General features: G+C 35.1%; 1 protein-coding gene and 1 long non-coding RNA gene across 2 annotated transcripts; one reads left to right on the top strand and one right to left on the bottom strand.

The window, feature by feature from the left end:
• Positions 1-203: 203 nt before the first annotated feature.
• Qsox1 (Quiescin sulfhydryl oxidase 1) lies at positions 204-13,878 on the bottom strand. Its single transcript, XM_017626613.1, has 2 exons — positions 12,547-13,878; positions 204-899 (listed from the first exon to the last, which is right to left on the bottom strand). Exons 1-2 carry the CDS (start codon positions 13,522-13,524, stop codon positions 420-422), a joined length of 1,458 nt encoding a protein of 485 aa, XP_017482102.1. The 5' UTR covers positions 13,525-13,878; the 3' UTR covers positions 204-419.
• A 4,598-nt stretch (positions 13,879-18,476) lies between these two features.
• Positions 18,477-18,957, top strand: LOC108371122 (uncharacterized). Its single transcript, XR_001848716.1, has 3 exons — positions 18,477-18,580; positions 18,649-18,858; positions 18,921-18,957. It is a non-coding gene; the product is annotated as an uncharacterized LOC108371122 (long non-coding RNA).
• Positions 18,958-22,340: the final 3,383 nt, after the last annotated feature.

The following is a 22,340-nucleotide window of genomic DNA, read 5'->3' as shown; positions in this document are numbered from 1 at the left end:
TATCTTTATCTTTATCTTTATCTTTATCTTTACCTTTATCTGTATCTTTGACACCTCATATTTGAAAATCGAACGAAAGATACAGATCTGGTAACGCCGTGTTAAATATTTAACGCAAACATCTCTGAGCTCGATGAAGAAGTTTCACTTCAAAAACGCAACTGTTTATATATATATTACAAAAATATTTAACTCAAGTTAACTGAGTCAATGTAGGTACGGTGTCATCAATTCCATAATTATCGCTTAAATACTTGCTTATATTTAACTTGACAGTAAAGAAATCCTTCGCAAAAAAAAAAAATCAATATTTATCACTTTGAAACGCGTGTGTAGTAGATAATGCAAACAACCTTTAAAGCTTATTATTATTTCTACTTATTCGCGTATTTTCATGTTCTTATGACTTATGTAGGCATTCATTTTCCTTTCATCGGTGCACTTACCTGAAAATGCTCGGAACAATGTGTGCAGCCGAAAAAGTATTTCACATACCCATGTATGGCTGTTAGCACTTCTAGCGGATCGTTATTGACATCTCGACGCGCTGCTTGCACCGTAAGGTAATGGAAAAGTGTCCACAGCGAACAAGTATAGCCACGTTTGTTATGCTGAGAGGCCACACAGCCGACAAAGTGATTCGATGAGAATATGGGGCCGAAAGTCTTATTCAAATGTTCTACCTCGGATTGAAAATCGGCACCTTTCAACGATTCGTTTGTATTCAGCACATATTCGTTGATGCGTCGGATGACTTCATTGCCTTGTGGGCCAAGTGGATGATAGCGTTGCAATACGGCGAGCATACGCTGCAGTGCTAACAATTGTTCGCCGTGTATTTCATGCGCTTTTGGAAGTTCGTTGAATAACATTTGCCGTATGGCCATTTCTAGATCAGACTGAAAATAAAAAGAAAACAAAGTTTAAACAACTGTTTGTGCTAGAAGGTCGTGCGATATTGGGCACAAATAAAATACATACATATGTACATATTTAGATAATGAAGTTTAGCAAGTAGTTCTTAAGCAAAACACAAAACCGACTTCAATTCTCATATAAAAATACCAGATTAGTATGGGAGCACCTCTGAGACACTACCTTTCCGAATTATCGAAATCGGTTGACGACCAAGTTAAGCGGTAAAATACATAAAAAAAATATAATAAAAAAGTTTTCCGACGAACTGATAACCTCCTCCTTTTTTGGAAGTCGGTTAAAAATAGTTTCGTTCCTCAACTTTTCTGGATAAAACTTGGAAAAACTGTCAAAAAACAAAATTTCACACAGAGAATGAGACAAATACTAAAAAGTACGGGAAAGGTTTTCGGGTAAAAACTGATAATTATGTCGAATACATCGTAGACGCCATTTTTTATTTACATCGTCCTTGGTTGCATTTCAAACATAACACATTTTTACTGGCACGAGGGCCAGAAGATCCTATCTAAAAACTATTTTTTTAGTAATATGAGAAAGAAGGATCTATAAAAAATAAAGGCGGTATTTCATTAAAAAGTTCATTGCACCTACGTGATGCTACATATTTTATTAAAAGAATACTGAAGGGCGGTGCCTCGGACTATTACCGTTTCGATTATAATACTGTATTTTAACTTTTTTTGATATGTCAGTTAGGCTACTCTGGCCATCATGGCCTCATATACATACTCTTCTTATTTGTACTTTCTTCAACATACGCTTCCATTTCTATATCGATCAATCGATTACCTCTTAAATAATCTAAATTAAATAAATATACTTATCATTGAAATATTCAACAAAAAGTTGAACGAAAGCTGAACAATGCAAACGCTGCTTTAAGTAAACAAATCTTCTATAGATATATTTAATTCTTCACTCATACGTCTTAGATTAGATAGAGCGATCTGAAGCAGATACAAAATCGAATTATATACCAAATTAAAGTGCAATCCCCATAGGTTATCCAGAAGATTTCAATGCAGTGAAATAGGTGACAAAATATAAGCATTTTTTATAATTTTAACTACCGTTATCACAAACAATAGTATAATATTCAATAGTAAATAATTATTGTATGTGCAAAATGAATTATTCAGCTTCCGCAGCTCCAGTGTCAAAAATGTTCAACAGAAAAGTACACCAATGACTGTGTGGTAAAACCTTAAACAAAAAGAAGCTATTTTCATAATAAAAACCGTTATATTATTTTTCCATGATATAGTATGGCTACGGTGACCATCCGTTCTGTTTTTTGCAGGACCTTACTGTATTTCAAAGATCGGTCCTGCGTAGTTTCTCAAACCTGAAAAACCTGAAAATGTACTGAGTTTTTCCAAGTGTCCTGAATTTGTCCCGCATTTTATTCGTTATTTTAAAATTATCGGACAATGGATGGATTTTAAAAAAAAAATTGTTTTTTGGTACTTTTCGTAGCTTTTCTTCAATATCTCATCAAAAAATATCCCAATCAACGTAAGCGACTTACAGCTCGAAGGGTATTGATGTTACCAAAATATATAACTTGTGGCGACTTCAATGAAAATTATTAGTGCTACAGGCGACCATTTGCATTTTGTCGTCAAAATCGAAAAAAAGATATTTTCAATCAAATACGCATTTTCATTTGATTATTTTTTTCATTATTTTAAAAATTCGATAAGGAAGATATATCATTACAGTAAATTTTGAGCCAAAGATAATGAAAATCGGATTAGAAATGTAGATGCTATGGAGCGCAATCTGCACAAATTATATATTTTTGTAAAGGGCACTTTGTAACTCGTTGTTTACGTCGATTCATGACGTCGATTTTTAACAAATAACTGCGAAAAGTACCAAAAAATCAAAAAAAAGGATATTGTTTTCGTTTTGACAAACTCAAATTTGCCTATAAAATAATCTTTTAAAGGTTTCCACTTTTCGTGTAAGCTATTGTAATTATAATATGTTTTACTATACTTTTATAAATATTCATGTAAAAAAATATTAATATCGATGAAGAAAACGTGATTCATTTTTAAAGTTAAAAATGTATTAAGAATTTAGACTCATAAATCTTTTGATATTTTTATACTACGTAAATATGTGTAGGCATATTTTTGAAAAATTGTGCTTCATTTTGAATCCATATTTATGGTCACCGTAAGTATGGCCCATAATATCCCGTGGCATTAAACTATCTAAAGAAAAGCCCGGAAATATAACAGGAATGAATTTTTGTGGCATGAAAGGTAGCTACATAATTGCTGAAGTAATCAGATGAATTCCATTGAATCTGAAAAGGTTTAATTTAATTTATTACCAGTTTGATTTAATTTGAAAAAAGTTTCGTTTAATCTGAAACCGGTTTCATTTAATTTGAAAAAGGTTTCATTTAATTAAAAAAAATTCAAATGAACCTAGAAAAGTGTTTGCCTTTGCAGTTGTATTAAAAAAGTTTACATTTACATATGTACTTACATACAGCTATGGACAATGATTTAGCGCAAAAATTATAAATTCTAACAAGTAATTTGTCTCATATAAAATTTAAGATTATCGTTATTTTCCTCAAAATCCATTTATCGGATTATTAAAAATAAACATAAGCTACAATGAATATCATTTTCAATTTCGATGCTAAATCACTGACTATAGCTGTATATATACATAACTTGAAGAAATAATTCAATTAATTCTTTCAACTTGAGTATTTTTCATATAAAATATAAAGTTTTTGCGTTGATTTAAAAAAATCATGATTGAATTATTTTCATTGGTTCACGAGTAATAAATATTTGAGGAAATTCACACATTATTGTTGGAGTGAAATCATAGTTATAAATAATGCGGCAGTTGCAATCACCACCTGTTCTAAAAATGCATTTTCGAGCTTTTGCGTTTATGAATTATGGGTAATTATTTTAACGTGAAAATGTCGTAAACTCATGTCATAGCTAGCATTTTTTATACGATAGTACAAATTGCCAACAATAACTCTAACTTACATTTAGCGTTATGCTTAGCTTAAAAACAGTAATAAATATGTATATTATATCTAAGCATGTTGGTATTTAATACTATGTATGTATGTAAGTATGTCCGCATTCGGAATTTTTTACATTCGTAAATATATACATATGCATGTATGTATGTACATGCATGATTTTAAACTGAATTTAATGAATGATATACTAATTTACGACAAATTATTTGAAAATGTTTTTTACGATATGAAAACTACGCATCTATTGTATAATTATTAATTGACGTTTAGATTTACTAAATAGAGAATTTTACGATAATTGCTTTATTATTTGAGTGTAACATGCACACGTACATATGTAAATATGTATGTATGTATGCATGTACACATTGTCAACTGAAATGCAAAAAGACGTAACAAACATCGTCGGTGAAATGCTAAAGTCCTAACTAACCAAAAATTAAAAATTCACTTTTTAATTGATTTCATCGAATTACAACTTCACACTTCGTTTTATGAAAAAAAAATGTATTAGTCACGGCTTTTTGCATCTCAGGTGACGATATATTTCGCTCATGGGTGTGCCAGGAAACGCGTTTAAAATTTTAAATTTCAATTTAGCACGAATTTTTTACACTATATACTTAGCACTTTTGGCTTGGGCTAGTACCGCTGGTTTCTAATTAAAGGGTAATTGCTTCAAATTGTTCTCTTATATATACATATGTATGTGTTTATATATTTATAGCAAATACAATCAATGTTCACTACCTTTTGAGAACCATTGCGAAAGCAGTGAAAGTATAATATTTTACTATGGTATTACTTGACAAGTAAGTATAGCATTTTTGTTGTTTTTATATAAAAAAAAATATTATTATTATTTTTGCTTGTATTTTTTTAGAATTGTTTGGATCTCCGTGCTGCTGAATACATGCAAAAGTTTTTTCAATCTTTATAGAATACAAAGATTGTACCAGGTTAAGATCCATCTGGTCCCATTCTTCTATCGCACCATGTTCTCAGTGCTTCTAAGTTTTTTAATTGTGACGTTTCTTCACAAACACTTTTGATTAGAATTCCAGAGGGAGTCTATATTGCCACTTTCGCTGACGACTATTGGATAATGGCGTCTGGGAACTTGTGCTCGAAAGTAAACAGCTATCTCTCCGAGCTTTTTTGCATCTTCACTGCAAGGAGCCAAATCCTCTTTCCTACAAAATCCACGGCAACCTTATGCGCCACTTGGACGGCGGAGGTCAGACTGCAGCTGAGTATTCACGTCGATGGCGAATCAATTCCGACGGTGAATAACCCAAAAATCCTCGGAGTTACCTTCGACAGTCTGCTCTCCTTCTCAGCGCATACAACCGCAATTGTCAACAGAGTACAGAGCCGCAACAAGGTCCTCAAGTCGCTGACCGGAAGCATTTGGGGCAAAGACAAAGAAACGTGGTTGGCAACATACAAGACAATTGCTGCGCCTATGTGGACAGGCGACAGGACAACAACAACATAGCCGCAACATAACCTGCACGACGAGGCCCGTATGCTCCCAATTAAGGAGCATAACACAATGCTCTGCGAGCAATTCCTAGTAAGGTGTCAACCTTCTAAGGTGGAACCCATGTGATGGCACATCAGAAGGAATCTATATGAATTGACGGACGAAGTCCAGAGGTTCATAAAACAACCTCTGGAACCGACAGCTCACCGACAGGCCATGACGGCAACTTCGCTCTGGCTATTGCAGCAGGCTAAACTCACATCTGAGTTGAATTAACGAAGATGTGCCCAATCATTGCCCAGCATGCGGTGAGTCGCCACATGACTCACGGCACTTCTTTGCATGCCCTCAAAACCCCGCACAGCTAACGACCCTGTCCCTATGGACAGCCCCTGTCGAAGTCATGCCTTCCCTTAGCTGAAGCAGACAACAACGTAGATGGATGAACCGAATCGATCGGGGTTTAGTAGCCACTACAAGATATCTAAGGTTCCCCCCAAGAACCTGGATTCTCGAAGAAATGGTCCCCAAGAAACTTGAGGCGTTTTCCTCGAAGTGCTGGATACTCGCAAAGGAAGTACTGGACGGATTCTAACTCCTCCTCACCCCTGCAGCTTCTACAGAAATCGTTATGCGGGGCTCCGAACCTGGCAGCCATGTGGCCAATGGTCCAGTGTCCCGTTAGTATTCCTGTGAGAAGCCTGACGTTTGACTTTGAAAGCCTTAATAGGCTCCTTGTTCTTCGTTCATCGAGCCGTGGCCAGAGCGATGGTTATACCATGCAGGTGTGCAGATTTTCCCACCTACTGTTGGTAGCTGCCCTAGTCAGTCTCTCAACTTCTGAAGACAGAAATCGCAGGGGAGGTTTCACGATTTGGATCGCTTCCCACCTCAGATCCCTTCCTAGCACATTCGTCCGCTTTTTCATTTCCCGGGATACCACAATGTCACGGGACCCAGTAAAGATTGATTATGTGTTGCTGTAGAACTTGTAGGGATCTTTGGCATTCTTTAACGCATATCGAGTTAGTCGTTGCCGACCCTAACACTTTGATAGACGCCTGACTGTCAACAACGAAGGGAAGTTTAGATGGAGCTAAGTCAATCATGCCCACCAACCTTCCCGCCATATGGATTGCATATATCTCAGTCTGAAAACCACTGCAGTGATCTCGCAGTCTATAGGACCCTCTCAGATATAACTCCTGAGAGAAGACCCCAGATCCTGTTCCGATATCCATTTTGGAGCCGTCAGTGAAGATGGGTATTCCGTCATCGCTGAGACCAATATTAAATTCCCAGTCACTTCTGTCAGGAAAATGGATCTCGAGGTTTCGATTGATGTCAATTTCCGTGACCTGATAGTCACAGTTGCTGTACACCACCCCCACTCTCCCGAGGGTTGTGGCGTGACCTTTGTTCGTGAAGTTGTTCGCAACCTGTTAGACGCACTGAGTCTTAGAGCGCTCTCAGCAGCTCTAGGTGGAATATCCAGCAGGGTTTCTAGCGATGCCGATAGTGTACCACGTGTGGCTGTTTTCCTTACATCTGATGTTTCCAAGGAGCTATTGAAGTTTCTGGTGATCAATATATGGTCGATCCAGAGAGTGATCATTGGATTCATTCCTACGACCACCATGGAGCAGTGTATGGATGCCAAATTAACATTCTTAAAGGCGCCTTCCACGACCAAGAAGGTTGCCAGCGCATATTCCTTGTGACTCAGTGCTTGCTCTATACTCCCAACAACCTCGTGCAGGGCTACCTACTTTTACGGTAGGCATGGTGAGCCCCGCTGAAGTTCCCAGGAGTAAGGTGTTGCGTGATCTGCAGACTCAGAAGCCTCTCCATTATTTTGAGAAGAAATGATGAGAGGCTGATGGGTCCAAAATCTTTTGCAGTGCTGTGGCCCGCTTTTCCTGCCTTGGGAATAAAGACCACTCTTACCTCCCTCCATGGCTTTGGGATATAGCTTTGGAGAAGACTCGCTCTATAGAGTGTCGTTAGCCAATATCTTCTTCGCACAACATATCCGGTCTTTAAAATCGAAAGAAAAATAGTCATTCAAAAACTGATCAATCTACAAAACCGTACTTTATGACCTAAAATGACGAGTCGCGACAACGGTTGCTACTTTGGTCCAATTAAATGTATTTAATAAAATCAACACTGTTCTGGTAAAGTGAAAGATTTGGTTCTTTGACAACATGCTAGACATTAATGCACACAGTTCAACGCCAGCAGAACATACGTTTTTACTTATTAAATCTAAAGTACGAAATAAATAAGAGTTCAGTTTAATCCACAAGCAGTGTTGCCGTTGTGCGACTAAAAAAGCAATTTTACCCTTTTTAGGCGTCAATAGCCTTTGACCGGACTTTTTGAAAATTTAGATTTTTTGACCCTTTCCCAAAATTATGTGCGACTTTTGCTATTTTTCAGGAGGTTTTTAGGAAATGTTAACAGAACCATGCTATAAAAAAATATTTCTTCTTGTAAGGACGATAAATTCATCACTTAAAACTTTTAAAGGAAACACAACTTTTCTCTTTGCAGCAACTTGATTTCTGTGTATGCTTCCAACCCTGTTTTGTGTAAAGCTTGTCCCGCTACTTTCTTTTGAAATTCAACAGCGGAACGTTCTAGCAGATTTATTCTGTTGCTATTAAGGAAAATCAAACATAATATGGTGACCCTTTTTTTCGTCAATTATCCCTTTTTTGCGACTTTCTGAAAATTCTCAACGGCAACACTGTCCACAAGTAATGTTGTCCAAAGAACTTTGTTCGTAAAATTCAGAGCCTCATTACGTTTGGTTAGTAAAACACATAGGCTGGGTTTAGAATAGAATCACCAGTTTGATCGAGGGTTGTCAGAAATGGCCAATCTATATATATAAAACACGAAGGGATTTTTTGTTCAGGATAAAAGTTCTGCGCCGTTCGCCCAATTTTCAAAAGTGAGATGTCAAATTAGGAGCGTTCCTTATCTCCCAGAAAAAGTCCGAAGTAGTCAGATTTAGTCAGAAGAATTTTTTCTGGCAAAATCCTGAAAAGTGTCAAACTCAACTGAATTTAAATTAACGGAAATTAAAGAATACGCAAAAAGTGAGAATAATCTAAAAAGTAAAAAAAGTGAATTGAAATTGGAAGGAGGCAAAAAATAATTGATATAGCCAGTGTTATTGTGCTTGTGCTTGTGTGAACGTGTTTTTTTCCATACATTTCTATTCTTATTTGACATTAGTTTTGTTGTTGCCATTCTTTGGACTAAAAATTTGGTTTTTTGCGTTCCTTTACTTTTCGTGTTATTCTCTTTTAGTGAGCGCATTTTGCTTACGCTCTGGCATTTTGACATCTGAAAAGTGTCCAAAAAAGTGTTTAGTCCAAAAAGATAAGGAATGAACCTATTAAAGCACTTGGCATGTAGATGTGCAAACTGGTTTTAGTTTTTCGAAAAGAGTTGCCAGCTTTTAAAAAATTTTAGTCAAATTATTTGATGGCATTGACAATCAAATCCGCACCGCTCTTCCGATTTTCCAAAAATTAATCAATTATTACAAAATGGGTATCAATCGAAATGGTTTTGAAAAGTTTTGTTTCTCAGCTGAAGTATAGGAGGGTTGCCATCTGTTTAAAAAATCATATTAAGAGAAATATCGTCGTTTAAAGTGCAAAACCGCGTATCAGCAAAATGCAAAACCGCGTATGTGAACTTGTAGAAATTATTTTCTAGCACGTAAAAACATTCATATTTCAAAATGGTTCTCTTTTTTATAAGGCAAGCGCATTTCTGGCTAGTATATTTCAGGACGAATGGATAAGGATTGAGCCAATAGCTTGTAAGAGCAAATCCAATTTTTGGCAGCCAATGTCAGTTACGCGGTCTTGCAGAATGACGATACACGGTTTTGTACTTTAAACGACGATATTTATCACCATATGGGTGCCAAACGAAACGGGTTACAGAAAGTAGTTTGAAAATATATAAATATGTCGAATTTAGGTTACTTATACACAAGTTAGACAAAATATCAAAATGTGGATGTCAAACGAAGGAGTGTTAATAAATATTTAGTTTGAAATTTAAGAATATTTTTGAGGTGTTGGAAGAGGGTCGCCATCTGTTTAAAAAGTTAAAATCAAAATAGTTTATAAGTTAAATGAATTATTAAAATATGGGTATCAATCGAAGGGCGTTTGAATATGTTTTATTTCTGAAATGTATTTAGCGGGGTTGTTTGAAAATTAAAATTCCACTTAATTCATCAATTAAATCAAATACGTATAGTAGTGTCCGGCGAAGGAGAGTTAACAATGATTAAGCTTGAAAGTACTTTGAAAGGTCTAACTCAGTTAACTAATTCAAAAAGTATATGCAATATAAAGACACCGCAGTCAAAACGAAGGAATGCTAAGAAATCTTTAATTTGAACATTTCAAATATTTCAAGAGAGTTGCCAGGTGTTTAAAAAGTTAAACTCAAATTATTCAGTAAGTTGGATGAATTATTAAAAGATGGGTATAAATTGAAAGGGGTTTGAAAGGGATTTCTTCCTGACCTTTGCCATTTGTTCGAGCAATCAAATACGAATAAGTTCATCAGTTTATTGAAATACATGTGTATCACAATGTCAGATGAAAATGATTTAAGAAAATTTGTATTTGAGAATACTTTTGAAAAGGAATTTCAAAAATGAGAGGTCATATTAGCTTGTAGATGTATTATAAAGTTTTATTTTTTTTAGTTAAGAACTTTTTTCATTAGCATATTATAGTGATTTGAAATTCGATGAAATTAAAAACATACACTATGCGAGACTTCTCTTCACTCAGAAACGGCTGCACGGGTTTGATGAAATATGGCACTCGGATCTCTTATAACTCTGACTAACATGTGGAGGATTTTTTAGTTTTTAAAATTGAATTTTTACCGCCATGAGGGTTCACTAGCTTCATATAAAATTTGGTGATGCTATTTAGTATATGCAATAATAATTTATCAAGTCAGGTACTTACATATGTATTACATATACATATATCTACATATATACATACATACATTAGAGTGCCTTGCCAAATAAAGTTGCGGGTTTTCTTATATTTTAGGACTTGCGCCAAAAAAATTTGTACCGATTTTAAAATATTTCCAAAATCGAGTTTTTTTTTTTTAATAAAATTAGTTTGAAACAAGTAAAAAAGTCTAATTTCGGACGGGGCCGAAAATAAAATACCCGGCGCAATTTCTAAATATAGTTTTTTCACATTTCCGTATTTCAAACATCCTCAATAGTACGTTCAGTTAGACATAATGAAATAAACTTGTAGGTAAGTTATATTTATTTATTTATGGTGATTTCGTTTCTTCAAAAAAAAAAGGTCCCTTCCCCGGTGCAAAATGTGTTAGATGTTACACTTAACCCTGTAAAAGGGCATTTTTTCCTTCTTGTCCGTGCCTATCTCACGGAACTCATAATGTTGTCGTTATAAGCAACGAGCTGATTTTCAGGGCAACCATCACCCCTGACAAAGCTTCAAAGTGCAGGGAATGTGCCTTTTTTGCCTTACAAGAGTGTGACATTTTAAGAAATGAACACAAAATTTGCTCACCCTTTGTCTTTATTTTTGAACCGCACACGAAAAGAGAAAGGGGCAATCAAAAGACGACATTTTTGGTAGAAACGAAATCGCCATTAGTCTAAATTCATAGTACACGACTACCACAAAGTTTTAAGCTTAACAAGTACATATGTAAGTATGAATTACGATACATTACAAGTCTTAATAATAAATTACCAAATTAAGCTAGCGAGCATTATAACAGGGATAAAATGTTATGATATTACGTAATACAGGGTTTGGCAATAAAAATCTAAATCTAAAGAAGGAGAGAGCATATTCATATCTGTTAACGTTCTTTTAATCGGTGCATTCAAACCATAAACTGTCCTACTAACACTTGCCAAACACGCCCATTTTCCAAAATTCCGTATTAATGTTACTTTTTTCCAAGGGATTATTGGAGTATCAATTTTGAGCAAATTAGCGTACTTAAATTTCGAAGTTAAAAGCATTACAGAAATTTACGTTATATGAAAAGTGGGCATAATTTTAGTCCGATTTCAATAATTTTCAACACTTTGCTTTTACGTGGAGAGCACAATAATCGTACCGAGTTTGGTACAAATTCATTGAAAGGTTACTGAGATACACATATGAAAGGACTTTTATAATATAAGTCCTTGAATAATAATTATAGATGACTCGAATAATTTTTATCTTGATAATTATTGACTGACTTTTATTCTTTTCTCTTATAATAGTTATGTCTCTGGTATAAAATTGATGTATCTGTCCGCATGTGATAAATTGTATGTTAATTTTATTTTAAGTGCAATTTGAATTGAAAATTTTTTTGTTATTGTTTAGAAACCAATGTTTGCGTTTATGAACATGTTTTGTTAAATAAAATACTGCAAGCATTGCTTGTATGCCAATGAAATGCGAAACAAATTGGTCTCATTTTTTTCATTTTGGTCCCTTTTTATTGAAGTTTGGTCCTGAAAACAAATTTACAGTGGCAACAAGTTTTTAAACAAGTAAATTTTAAGTAAAAAAACACTACTGACTTCAATTCTCATATGTACAAAAATTTTGGAATACCGTTATTTTTTTCATGATCAAATGATCGGATCTAAACAAAATTAGTATGGGACAACCTGTGAGACTACCTTTCCAAAGAAAAATAATTACCGAAATTGGTTGACGTGGCCCAAAGTTATGCGATAACATACATAAAAAAATATAAATAAAAATATTCATATAATCCACACCGGTACGTCTTTGCTAATTTTTTGCATGGAAATTTACATAGATACAAATGATTTCGTATGTAAGTCATAGTGCCCGGTCATTTTCACCTATTTTTGGGGGCTTTTTTGGTTCTGTGAAAGTCGTAAAGGCGAGAGGGATATTTTATAAGTTTTCTGCACTCTTCATAATTATACCAAAATTTTAAATACGTTATATATGTATATATTATAGGTACATACTTATTTCTCAAAGTAAGAAACTTTCTCTACATTTTCACTCACCTGATAAACGAAATGCTTATTACGAAGCACTTCATTGATAATAGCAGCTCGTCCACTGTCTTTGTCAGTAACTTGTGCAATGCTATCTTCGGTTGTTGGTGTTTTTGTTAAGCGCGGTTTAAAATGCTGAGCTTCTAGAAAACTTTCAATTGTAGCCGCGTATGCAGCGGCTGTGTCCTCTGCTACTCCATAAGGTACTACATTTCCTTGCCTATCAACTGTTGCTATCTTATAACGGATACCATCGATTTGGAATTTGTTGGCCACATTTAAGTCGTTGACGCGTCGTACTTGTACATCTGGCCACAAGTGGAATTGTAAAGCACTCTCTACTCCTAAAGTACTATTTTCCGGTTCGTACGCTAATATCACAAATTTTTTATTGCTATCCAAGCCATTGAAAAGTGTTTTTTCATCAATTTCGCCGACACTGTGAAGATTTGGAAAATTCGGCAAGCTGTCCGTGCCATTTTCTGCTGCTAACCTTTGAGCCATATTTGACGCAAGCTCATCTAGTTCGACATGTGCTTTGACCTCTTGACCATAACTTCCCTCTTTGCACATAAAGCCAGGTGAAAAGTAACGTAATGTAGGGTATGCAAATATTTCATAATCACGGCAAATTCCAGTGTTTTCGAATGCGTTGCAGTCGATCGCCGCCACCAGTAAGGTTTCTCGCCACGGATACAAACGTTCCGCTAGAGCTTTGTAGCGCGGAGCGTAGCGTTGACAATGTCCACAAAATGTATTATAAAACTCTACAAGCAAGGAGCGATTTTGATGCAGAACTGTATCATTAAAATTATTCACTGTAAGTATTGTCACCTTATCCTTGGCATCATAAAGACCTTGTTCAGGTGCAACGGGGCCACCCCGCAGCGCTGCAGGTATTACGCTACCAGATGTTAGCGTAGAAAGCCCTATTGCTATTACTAAAAAACCTACAGTTCCGGGTGCGACGAAAGGGTATGAACTCATTGCTGCAGCTTGGGTTTGTTAACAAATATTGACTTTCAAACAGCGAAATAGTGAGCAGAGTAAATGCGAGGAAACTTATTTAACTGCAGGTGGCTTTTGCAACCACTCGCTTTGTTCCAGTACGTATCACAGTGGCCTTTTACGCCTGCGGTTTGTCGCTTTGTTGTTGTTTCTGGTGTTGGTCATAAAGCTGATTTGTATTAGCACACTGTATTTTTCCAAAGGCTATTAATTAAAAATAAAGAAGTCGTGTTTATTTTTATCGAAGGCCTCCCACTTTCACCGACTGATTGATAAACAACTACCGTTATTGCTGACAAATACGCGAAAACTGAATGCAAGTGAAGATTGGGGCAAAACAAAAAGCTCCCCAAACAGTGCTGCCAAGTAGATGTATTAGCAGAGAGCTGCGCCGTGTTCTTTGTTAATACAACGTCTTTAGTTTAATTCATTATACCATGTTCTAACCGACAACGAAAACACTTTTGAAAAAGAGTTTTGGGATTGTGGGTTGAAGGCTATTCACACACAGTGTTAGGAAGTTGAATTTTTCCTTGAGTACGAAATATATTCAAAAACTGTACTTTTCGACTATAAATTGTATCAACTTTTTAATTTGTTCATATATTTGCTTAGTACATTCCCCTAAAGACCAAAGATTTTATGGTATTCATGAGAAAGTTTCTAGTTTATGTACATACATTTACGTATTTTACACTTTTACAACTTGATTCCAGGTACACATGTACTTCATTTAACACAAATATGTATACCCATATTTTCAGGTAAACTTCTTAACAAAAAGCATTTTTAAGTTTATGGATAAAGAAGACATCTTCTTTGGATTCGGTAATAACTTTTGACATTTTAGTAGCAATTCAAGTGCTTATCAAAACTTTACCAAAGAACGTAGATAACAAGAAGGCACAACACGTTATAATTGTAGTAAAAGTGAGCAACAGGGGCGTGCCTTCTCTTTTGCCCTAGTACGTTTTTTGAATGGATGAATGTACTGGCACTCACATGCCATACAATTATTATATTAAAGAAAATCTATTGTTTTAATTAACGAAGACTTTGTTTCTATATGAATCTGATTTCGACATTTTGTTTTAATAAAGTTTAGTATCGAAAATATTCTTTCAGAATTTGCATAGGAATGTAAAGCTGATAGCAGACCTTAGCTGTATTATAATGGCTCGTTCAAGTCATTTAAAAAATTTTTCAAAACTTACAAAGGCAAATACAAAAAGGCAAAAACAAAAAGAGAATAAAAAAATTTCACGCTGCGAATTTTCAGAGCCATATATTTTTAGTATTCATCAAAAAATTTTACTAAGAACTACTTCGTACTAGGAAAGTATACTGTAAACGAAGTCGTATCAATATAGTACAATTGTACCAAAAATGCCAACACTGTGAGGGGCATGTAACTAGATGTTGCATGTTGTTATGCAGCGTTTTTGCTGCATTTAAAATGCAACATTTAGCACTTTCGGACATATGTTTTCGAAGGGCGTTCATGCTATCGCATTTAGCAAATGTACATTTACGCGTGTTCGAAATCGTATGCTTTTGACAAAGAGCCATGTTCCAGTAGCTTATTCAGATCCGTATCTATTACGATAAGATAATGTGCAAAAACACCTACTGAAAAGGAAAAAATTAATTTTAAACCAAAAATTCAATACAAAAACCTGAATTGTTTTAACCATAACCGAACATTTGTTTGTGTATATATTTATTTGTCGGCGCATTCAATTAAAATTTCCTCACTTAATTAGGAAACAAACCAAACAGAGTTGATCACAAATTGATCCAGATTTCTATCAGTATCAAATCGATATTGAATTTGCTTAACTTTTCTTTATCCAAATATGTAATGCAAAATAAAAGAAATCTCGATCGGCGATCACTGAAACGCAGCTAGCAACTGTATACCCGAAAAAGCAATGTTGCCACTTTTTCTCTTTAAACCATGTTCGAATCGTGGAAATTTTGGAAGATCACAGGGTTGCTTTTAGCATTTAGATTCTTAATGCAAATATGTAGATGCATTTAATTGCATTTAGGTGACGAATTTTGTATGGATGAATGTACATTTAGAGTAGCATTTAGAGCTAAATGCGCTAAATGGGCTTTTACGCATAAGCAAAACTNGACGAAAACAAAAGTTTTAGGTCGAAATCCAGTTTTAGCAACAAAAACATGTTTTCGATGTCGGCCAGAACATGGTATAAAAAAGCTTTGATTTTGTCACCAAAAAAGTGTGTGAATCACAAGAGGGCGAGTTTAAGGGATCTGCCAATTCACTATTTGACTTTGAAGGAAAGAAAAGCAGCGGAAACTGAATATTTAAATATTTTAACTTTCCCATGGAATAACTTTTTTCAGAACCATTCCATCCGACTCTGAAGAATTTTGGATAATTGCTTGCGGAGTGAAAACCGCATAAAATGTTTGGAAATATAAGTAAATTCATATTATTATCTTTGCCGCACTCCCATGTTTTGCTGAGCGCGTCTTTTCCGTAATGAATTCGACANGAGTCGGCGTAAAACTGTAGGTCCCTCCGCTTTGTGTGACAACATCAAGGCGCACGCCGCAAGTCGGAGGAGAAGCTCGGCCAAATGTGTAAGCGCCAATCTATCTATTATTATTATTACTAATCTATTTAAAAAATCATTTACAGTTTTATAGGAAATTGCCTTATTTTACGGCCTGTACTTTTTTATAAGTTACAATATATGTGCAACCTGTGTGGAGCTTACGATACAAACATATATTCAGGCTTATAAGCCTGTAATTAAACATTTTTCTACATTTAATTTGAAATAGTATGCACGAACGGATTAAAAGTAGTAAATAATTAGTACTTTTTCTACTACTTTAAAATGCGTGACCGGAATAGACCTGCCGAAAAAGTGAGGTTAAGTTACTGACAACACCTTGTTATTATTACACCATGCTAAATGCTATAGCATGAACGCTCTTCGAAAACATATGTTCGAAAGTGCTAAATGTTGCATTTTAAATGCAGCAAAAACGCTGCATAAGACTCGAAATAGGATGAGGTTGGAAAACCTTAATTCAATAGTTCGAATAAAGTGTTATCGGAAGGCTAAAGGCTCTGTTATGCATACTTGGCATTGCATGCACTGCTATACCATTTTTACGTAGAAATCAAAAACCAACAGACTTTTACGTATGTAATGCTGTGCGTTGGGAAACCGCTTACACGCGAAGCTCATTTAACAGATTCCTCATGTGACAACTCTCAAGCAATGCCAAGTATGCATAACAGAGCCTTAATAGCTAGTCTGTGTGTCGGACTAAAACCTGTGGAACTGTCAAACTACGATTTTACTCTCTCAAGTGAGAGTAAAAGGAGAACAGATGCAGAAGGGCACGTGAACGCAAAAAGCACTATTTCTAACGTCAGTCGGTTTGTTTACATGTCATTTGTACAACACTGATTTGGCTGAAATATCACTAAGGTCGGTGTTATGCAGAAAAACTTTTGTTTGCCAAATTAAATGGCGGCTGATTAGTTTGCTCGGAGGTGGTTATGTCGAGTTTGGCACATGGTTGCACGTTCATTATGGTTTTCATGGCTATTGCCAACACGAAATGAGAATTTCAGATGTACATAACGCGCACAATTAAAATATTTTTTTTTTATATCGTATAGGCAATTAACTGTGCCCTAATCTTTGAAGCTCCTACAGCATAAATTCAGTTCTCTGGCTTTCGGTATCACGACAATTTTTGTGTATAGCAACAATTGTCTAAAATTTTCGTATATGGCAACACCGAATTTGCTGCAGTTTGACCAAACAAAATTAGTTTGCTGTGAGAGTCGCCAAACTCGCTCTCTCCGAGTTTGCTGCAACAACAATTGCTCGCAGTTTGCCAAACAAACTTTTTGCATAACACCGACCTAAATAATTATTAAAATCAATACATATTCAAACATTTCGTTGTTTACTTCCATTTTTTTTTTACAATTATAAGGTTCTTTGCTTTCACCGTTTATTGTTTTTGTTTGCACATGCAAATCAGCTGATCGTTTGACACTTTTCATAAACTTACAGGAAAAGAAACTCCGGACTAAATTCTGTAACTTCTGACTAGGAAGTTGCTCAGTTACTCTCTCAAAAGTGTTCCCACTTACAGGTTTTATGTCAATAGGAACGACTTCCTGTAAGTTCTGACTAAATCCTGTAAACCGGACTGCTATTGAAACAGACTAAGTTTCTGCTGCAAAAACGTTTCCAATATCAAACAGTATGTTCTCAAGGTTGAATAGCTCAATATATGACGACAACATATATGTAAATCATTCAGACACTATAGGTGACTTTGAGGAAATTGTGGAAATAGCTGATCTCGCCTTATTATAAGTTTTTATTTAATTTTTAGCGCCGAGCGAATTGTGCGATTAATCAAATAATATGAGTTATAATAAATGTAATAATTGCGCAGTACTAATGCAAAATGTGTTTAAACAAATATTTTTAAAAAGTATGCGTATTTTGAAAGAAAATTGTTTGTACATCACTATTATATAAGTGATTTGTGTTATTTATTATTACCCTCTGAAGGTATTGTATTCGTTTTTGGTTTTAAAAACCATATTATACAAAGATCTAATTTTTAAAATAAAAGATTCATGAATTTTATTAAAAAAAAAATTTGCGATTTTTGGCGATTTTTTTTTTTAGAAATTTCGCTTTTTTTTAACAATCTGGACACCTTGTTTTCATGTAACCACGCGAGAAAACTGGACAACGTTAAAACAGAAATTTGACAGACGATAAAATACATATCGAAAGTGGAAACGTGGGGTTATGTGTAGTCGAGTTTCTTCGGGTTATCCAGCTCAGTATCACGATCAATTCTCACGGAAACGATTCGGATCATTTTTATGGGTGTTGGCGGCACTGATATTAAACTTCTGTTTTGGTAGTAAGAAGAAGAAATATAAACAAGCTACTTGAGAGAAAAGAATAATCGAAAAACAAAAGTAGAAATTATGGAAGCGGAATTATTTGAAGTAAGTTAACATTTTAATGTTCGAAGTTACAGTAATTAAATTATTTTATTTTACTATGTGTAACGTAGGTGATGTGTGAATCGTCGTCATCCGAATCAGCAAACACCAGCGTCTCGACGGAAGATCTTCTAGATTCTCCTCAAGTACGATAAGCACTTCAGGAAATGAAGAGAAGCGCACAAGAATTTAAAACTTTTTAGCTGTTATAGACAAATATAGTGACCTCGAATTTAGGCAGCATTTTAGACTAAATCGCTCGACTGCTCTTATTTTAATTGGTAAGAATATTAATAAATTGTTGGGTACCTTATACATATAATTCCATTTACTTATTTTATAGAACGCTATGGTGCAAGCCCCTTATATTCCAGCAAAGAACATGATGGATTATGTTAGGTTGGAGCACCAAAGGATATATATATATATATGCTTCTATGGTATATGGCGAATACCAATACATTTCGGGAATCGACCGCATGAAAAGTAATAAGGAGAGTGATGGAATGGTTATTGTCAATTGGCCAAGAATATGTTCAGTTCTATCAGGATCACATCGTTGTTGTTGCATTTTCATGTAAACTTTTTTTGAGTTTTAGTTTTGACAGCAGCTAACGCTGAGTTTGCATAAGACAATTTGAGACAAGACAATTAAGAATGTCGTCTTGCCTCTTTTTCTCAAATTAACCAAGACGTAACCAAATTGTCCAATTTACTCTCCAATTCACTGTCGCAGTTTTTCACCAATTGGTCCCCAAGGAGTACTTTGGGGTTGTGTGCAGCGTTTTTGTTTTGCGCGCACGGTAATGCTTACTGTGGGGAATTCGCCTCATGATTAGAAAAAGTTCTTTTCGAGGATAGAATATATATACATAATTGTGCTATTTATGAACAAAATGTAGGTTACATATAATATCAATTCTTAATTAAGAATATTGGCGCGTATTCATAGTCCAGCAACTATGTCGAAACTAACAAATTTGCAACTTAAATTTAAGTACCAACTTAAAATTTACCTCTATTCATAGTCGCAATTCAGACTTCTACTAAGTATTTTCGGCTTAGTTTACGATATAGCAAAACGAGTGTGAAGATGTATCGATTTTTCTTTACGATATTTCGGAAAAATTACATTTTTATTAAATAATGTCAAGTTTGATCATCCGTTTATGTAGTTTTTATTTTCATTGCATGATTATGCAAAAGAATAAGGTATCTTTTTCTTGTTAATTGTGTGAAATAGCCAGAACAAACGCAGTGATGTGAAGTCGATGTTTATCGAAAGCATGCTGTGAAACATACAAATAGTAGATATCTAAATGGTATGCACAAATTTACTTTAAAATAACTAGCGTGAAACTGACTTATTATTTGAGAATTTATCTAAATTATTCCAATTATAAAATTGTGATGTAGCTTTACTCGAATTGTAATACGTATTTAATTTTATCTTCCGATTAAAATGGATCGATCTTTGTATATTTTAATTGGAGATTATTCAATATTTTAAAATCCACCCTCTACCAACTTAATTTTGACATATTTCGCCTGTTTTCCCTTAATTTGATAAACTACTTCTTCCTAGTTACGACTTAGTTGCAGCTGCAGCCGAAACTAAATTTTAAGTTGGTACTTAACCAGAAAAGTCGAAACTAAGGCGACTATGAATAGCTTTAGCTGTGACTTAGGGCCATTTTCTGAAGTAACCTTTAAATTTAAAGCTCACTTTATATCTAAAGGTTGGATTAAAAATAAAGCTATGTCTAATGTTAAACATTTCTATTATCGGTTTTTGACGTATGTCTGTTTCTTGGTTGTAAATCAATTTAAAACCGTCAATAAAATGATTTACTTTAGACACAATCATAAATTTTAATGTAGCCTTTAAATATAACGTGAGCTTTAAAGCTAAAGGTTACTTCAGAAAACGGCCCTTAGAATAGTTTCGACTTAGTTGAGTACTGAATATGACTATGAATATGCGGCATTGTCAATAGTAAAGTACATAATTATTGCTTGTGTTTCTTTAAACTGGAAACGCAAGTCGTACCTAATTATAGTACTGAATGGAGCTTTCATAAATGTTAATTTAAAATCAATAAAATATCCATTGTAAGATTATATTTTTATAAAAAATCGTGAATTTTTTGAATTTATCAAGGAAAAATTCTAAGTTTCCGAATATATTTAAGTTTTTATTCCAAAACAAAACAAGGATTGTATAGTTATAGAGGCTCCAAAGCCTGCCAGCGCATCCGCCCAGAGAAATCATTAAGCACACCCAAGTTTGAGCGACCATTACCCGGAGCTCCTCAAAAATACTCAACATCAAAATAGAGAATGTCAAAAATATGAATCATACACACATATAATAGTAATTGCTGTGAATGGCTACCGTATAAACTCAGGACACACATTTGCTTGGAGACTCCGAAGGTTATGGTGGTCATACGCTGGATATCTCTTATAATTATAAGAAAATTGTTTGTTTACAAAATTACCTGTGCCACTCTGCCATAGTGCGGCTGTTGCTCCCTTTCATACCACAGTAAATTTGTATGCAACTCTGAATCGGCAAAATTCATGCTCCTTCTCATTATGAACCCTGATCAGATTTACCCCCGAGGAGTACTCAAAAAGGTTTATTGCTGTATATTCTGTGGCGACGAAGACAATTGTCTTGACAATTAATTGAATTTGTGTGTGTGCAGTAGTGAACAAGTGTAAATGTATCATTATTCAATAATTAATTTGAATAACTCAGTGAGAGGGGAGACCGGTATGTTCGCATGTATGTATTTATATAATATAAAAAAAAATATTTATTGGTTCAAATATGGTGGGTAGGCACTGTGGCCAATGGCAAAGTTCGTTTGCCACCTCTGCATGGTTGTAAGTCATGCAGAGTCCGCAAAATGCTCCGGAAGCAGTGTCCGGAGGATGCATCAGACTAGGCCGAGCATACTTTGAAGTGCCATCTAATTAGAACTTAAGAAAGTTCAATTACATGGCAGTTGAGAAGTGCATGTGCAAAAATTTCCTAAATTGCATAAACGAAATTTTTGCACATGCAGCAGTACATAGCATGTATTTAGGAGCCTGGTGTTAGCAGACGCGCCTAAACAAATTAATTATTGAATCATGTAAGTGTATCGCTTTTGTCTTCGCAAAATTGTCTCAAGTGAACGTCGAGTAACCGTCATCCGCTGCATTTCTGGGTAAGGAAATATGAAATAACGAAATAAACCCACAGGTACGTAAACCCGAGTCAGCTGACACGATGGCTGCATTTCTTTATTCATTCTGAACGTTTACTTATTCTTTAGAACCTTCTTGATGATATGTTAACCTATATATTTCAAACACATTCTGTTTATTCCGGCTGTGAAATGAGATTATCCGGAATGTATAAAGAAACGCAGCCGATATATCTTACCAGAGCGCCACGTAAATGAAAACTCAACACCGCATAATTTGTCTGTAGTTGTAGCCCGTAGCGCAGAATTCTGCGGAATTTAGATTTTTCCGTATCAGCTGATTTATTTCTTCTATAGATGGTTGCCTCCACGATACTTGGCCTAGCCAACCTGCATCACGCAGTGGCCGCTTCGGCGGTCATCACCAGCAGGTTCGTCACGGATGACCTGGGCATCCTACGGATCCAAGAGCCGTGAACCTAAAGAGGCAAGGTGAGGCGCCTTAGCCATAACAACAAAGGTAATTTGGGACCTCTCCTGCTGATTATTTTTGCATGACAGAATTT

The sequence above is a fragment of the Rhagoletis zephyria genome, unplaced genomic scaffold (assembly GCF_001687245.7).
Source record: "Rhagoletis zephyria isolate East Lansing unplaced genomic scaffold, Rhagoletis_zephyria_1.1 Rzeph_scaffold_00064, whole genome shotgun sequence".
NCBI classification, from domain to species: domain Eukaryota; kingdom Metazoa; phylum Arthropoda; class Insecta; order Diptera; family Tephritidae; genus Rhagoletis; species Rhagoletis zephyria.
The sequence above is the reverse complement of the archived record's forward strand: the minus strand, read 5'-3'. Positions and strand labels throughout refer to the sequence as shown.

Excerpts from the sequence above, each read along its gene's own strand:
- Qsox1 (XM_017626613.1), bottom strand. The coding sequence starts at position 13,524 with ATGAGTTCATACCCTTTCGTCGCACCCGGAACTGTAGGTTTTTTAGTA. Across the intron at positions 900-12,546 it reads ATAAGCATTTCGTTTATCAG|TCTGATCTAGAAATGGCCAT; the intron begins GTGAGTGAAAAT and ends TTTTATTTTCAG.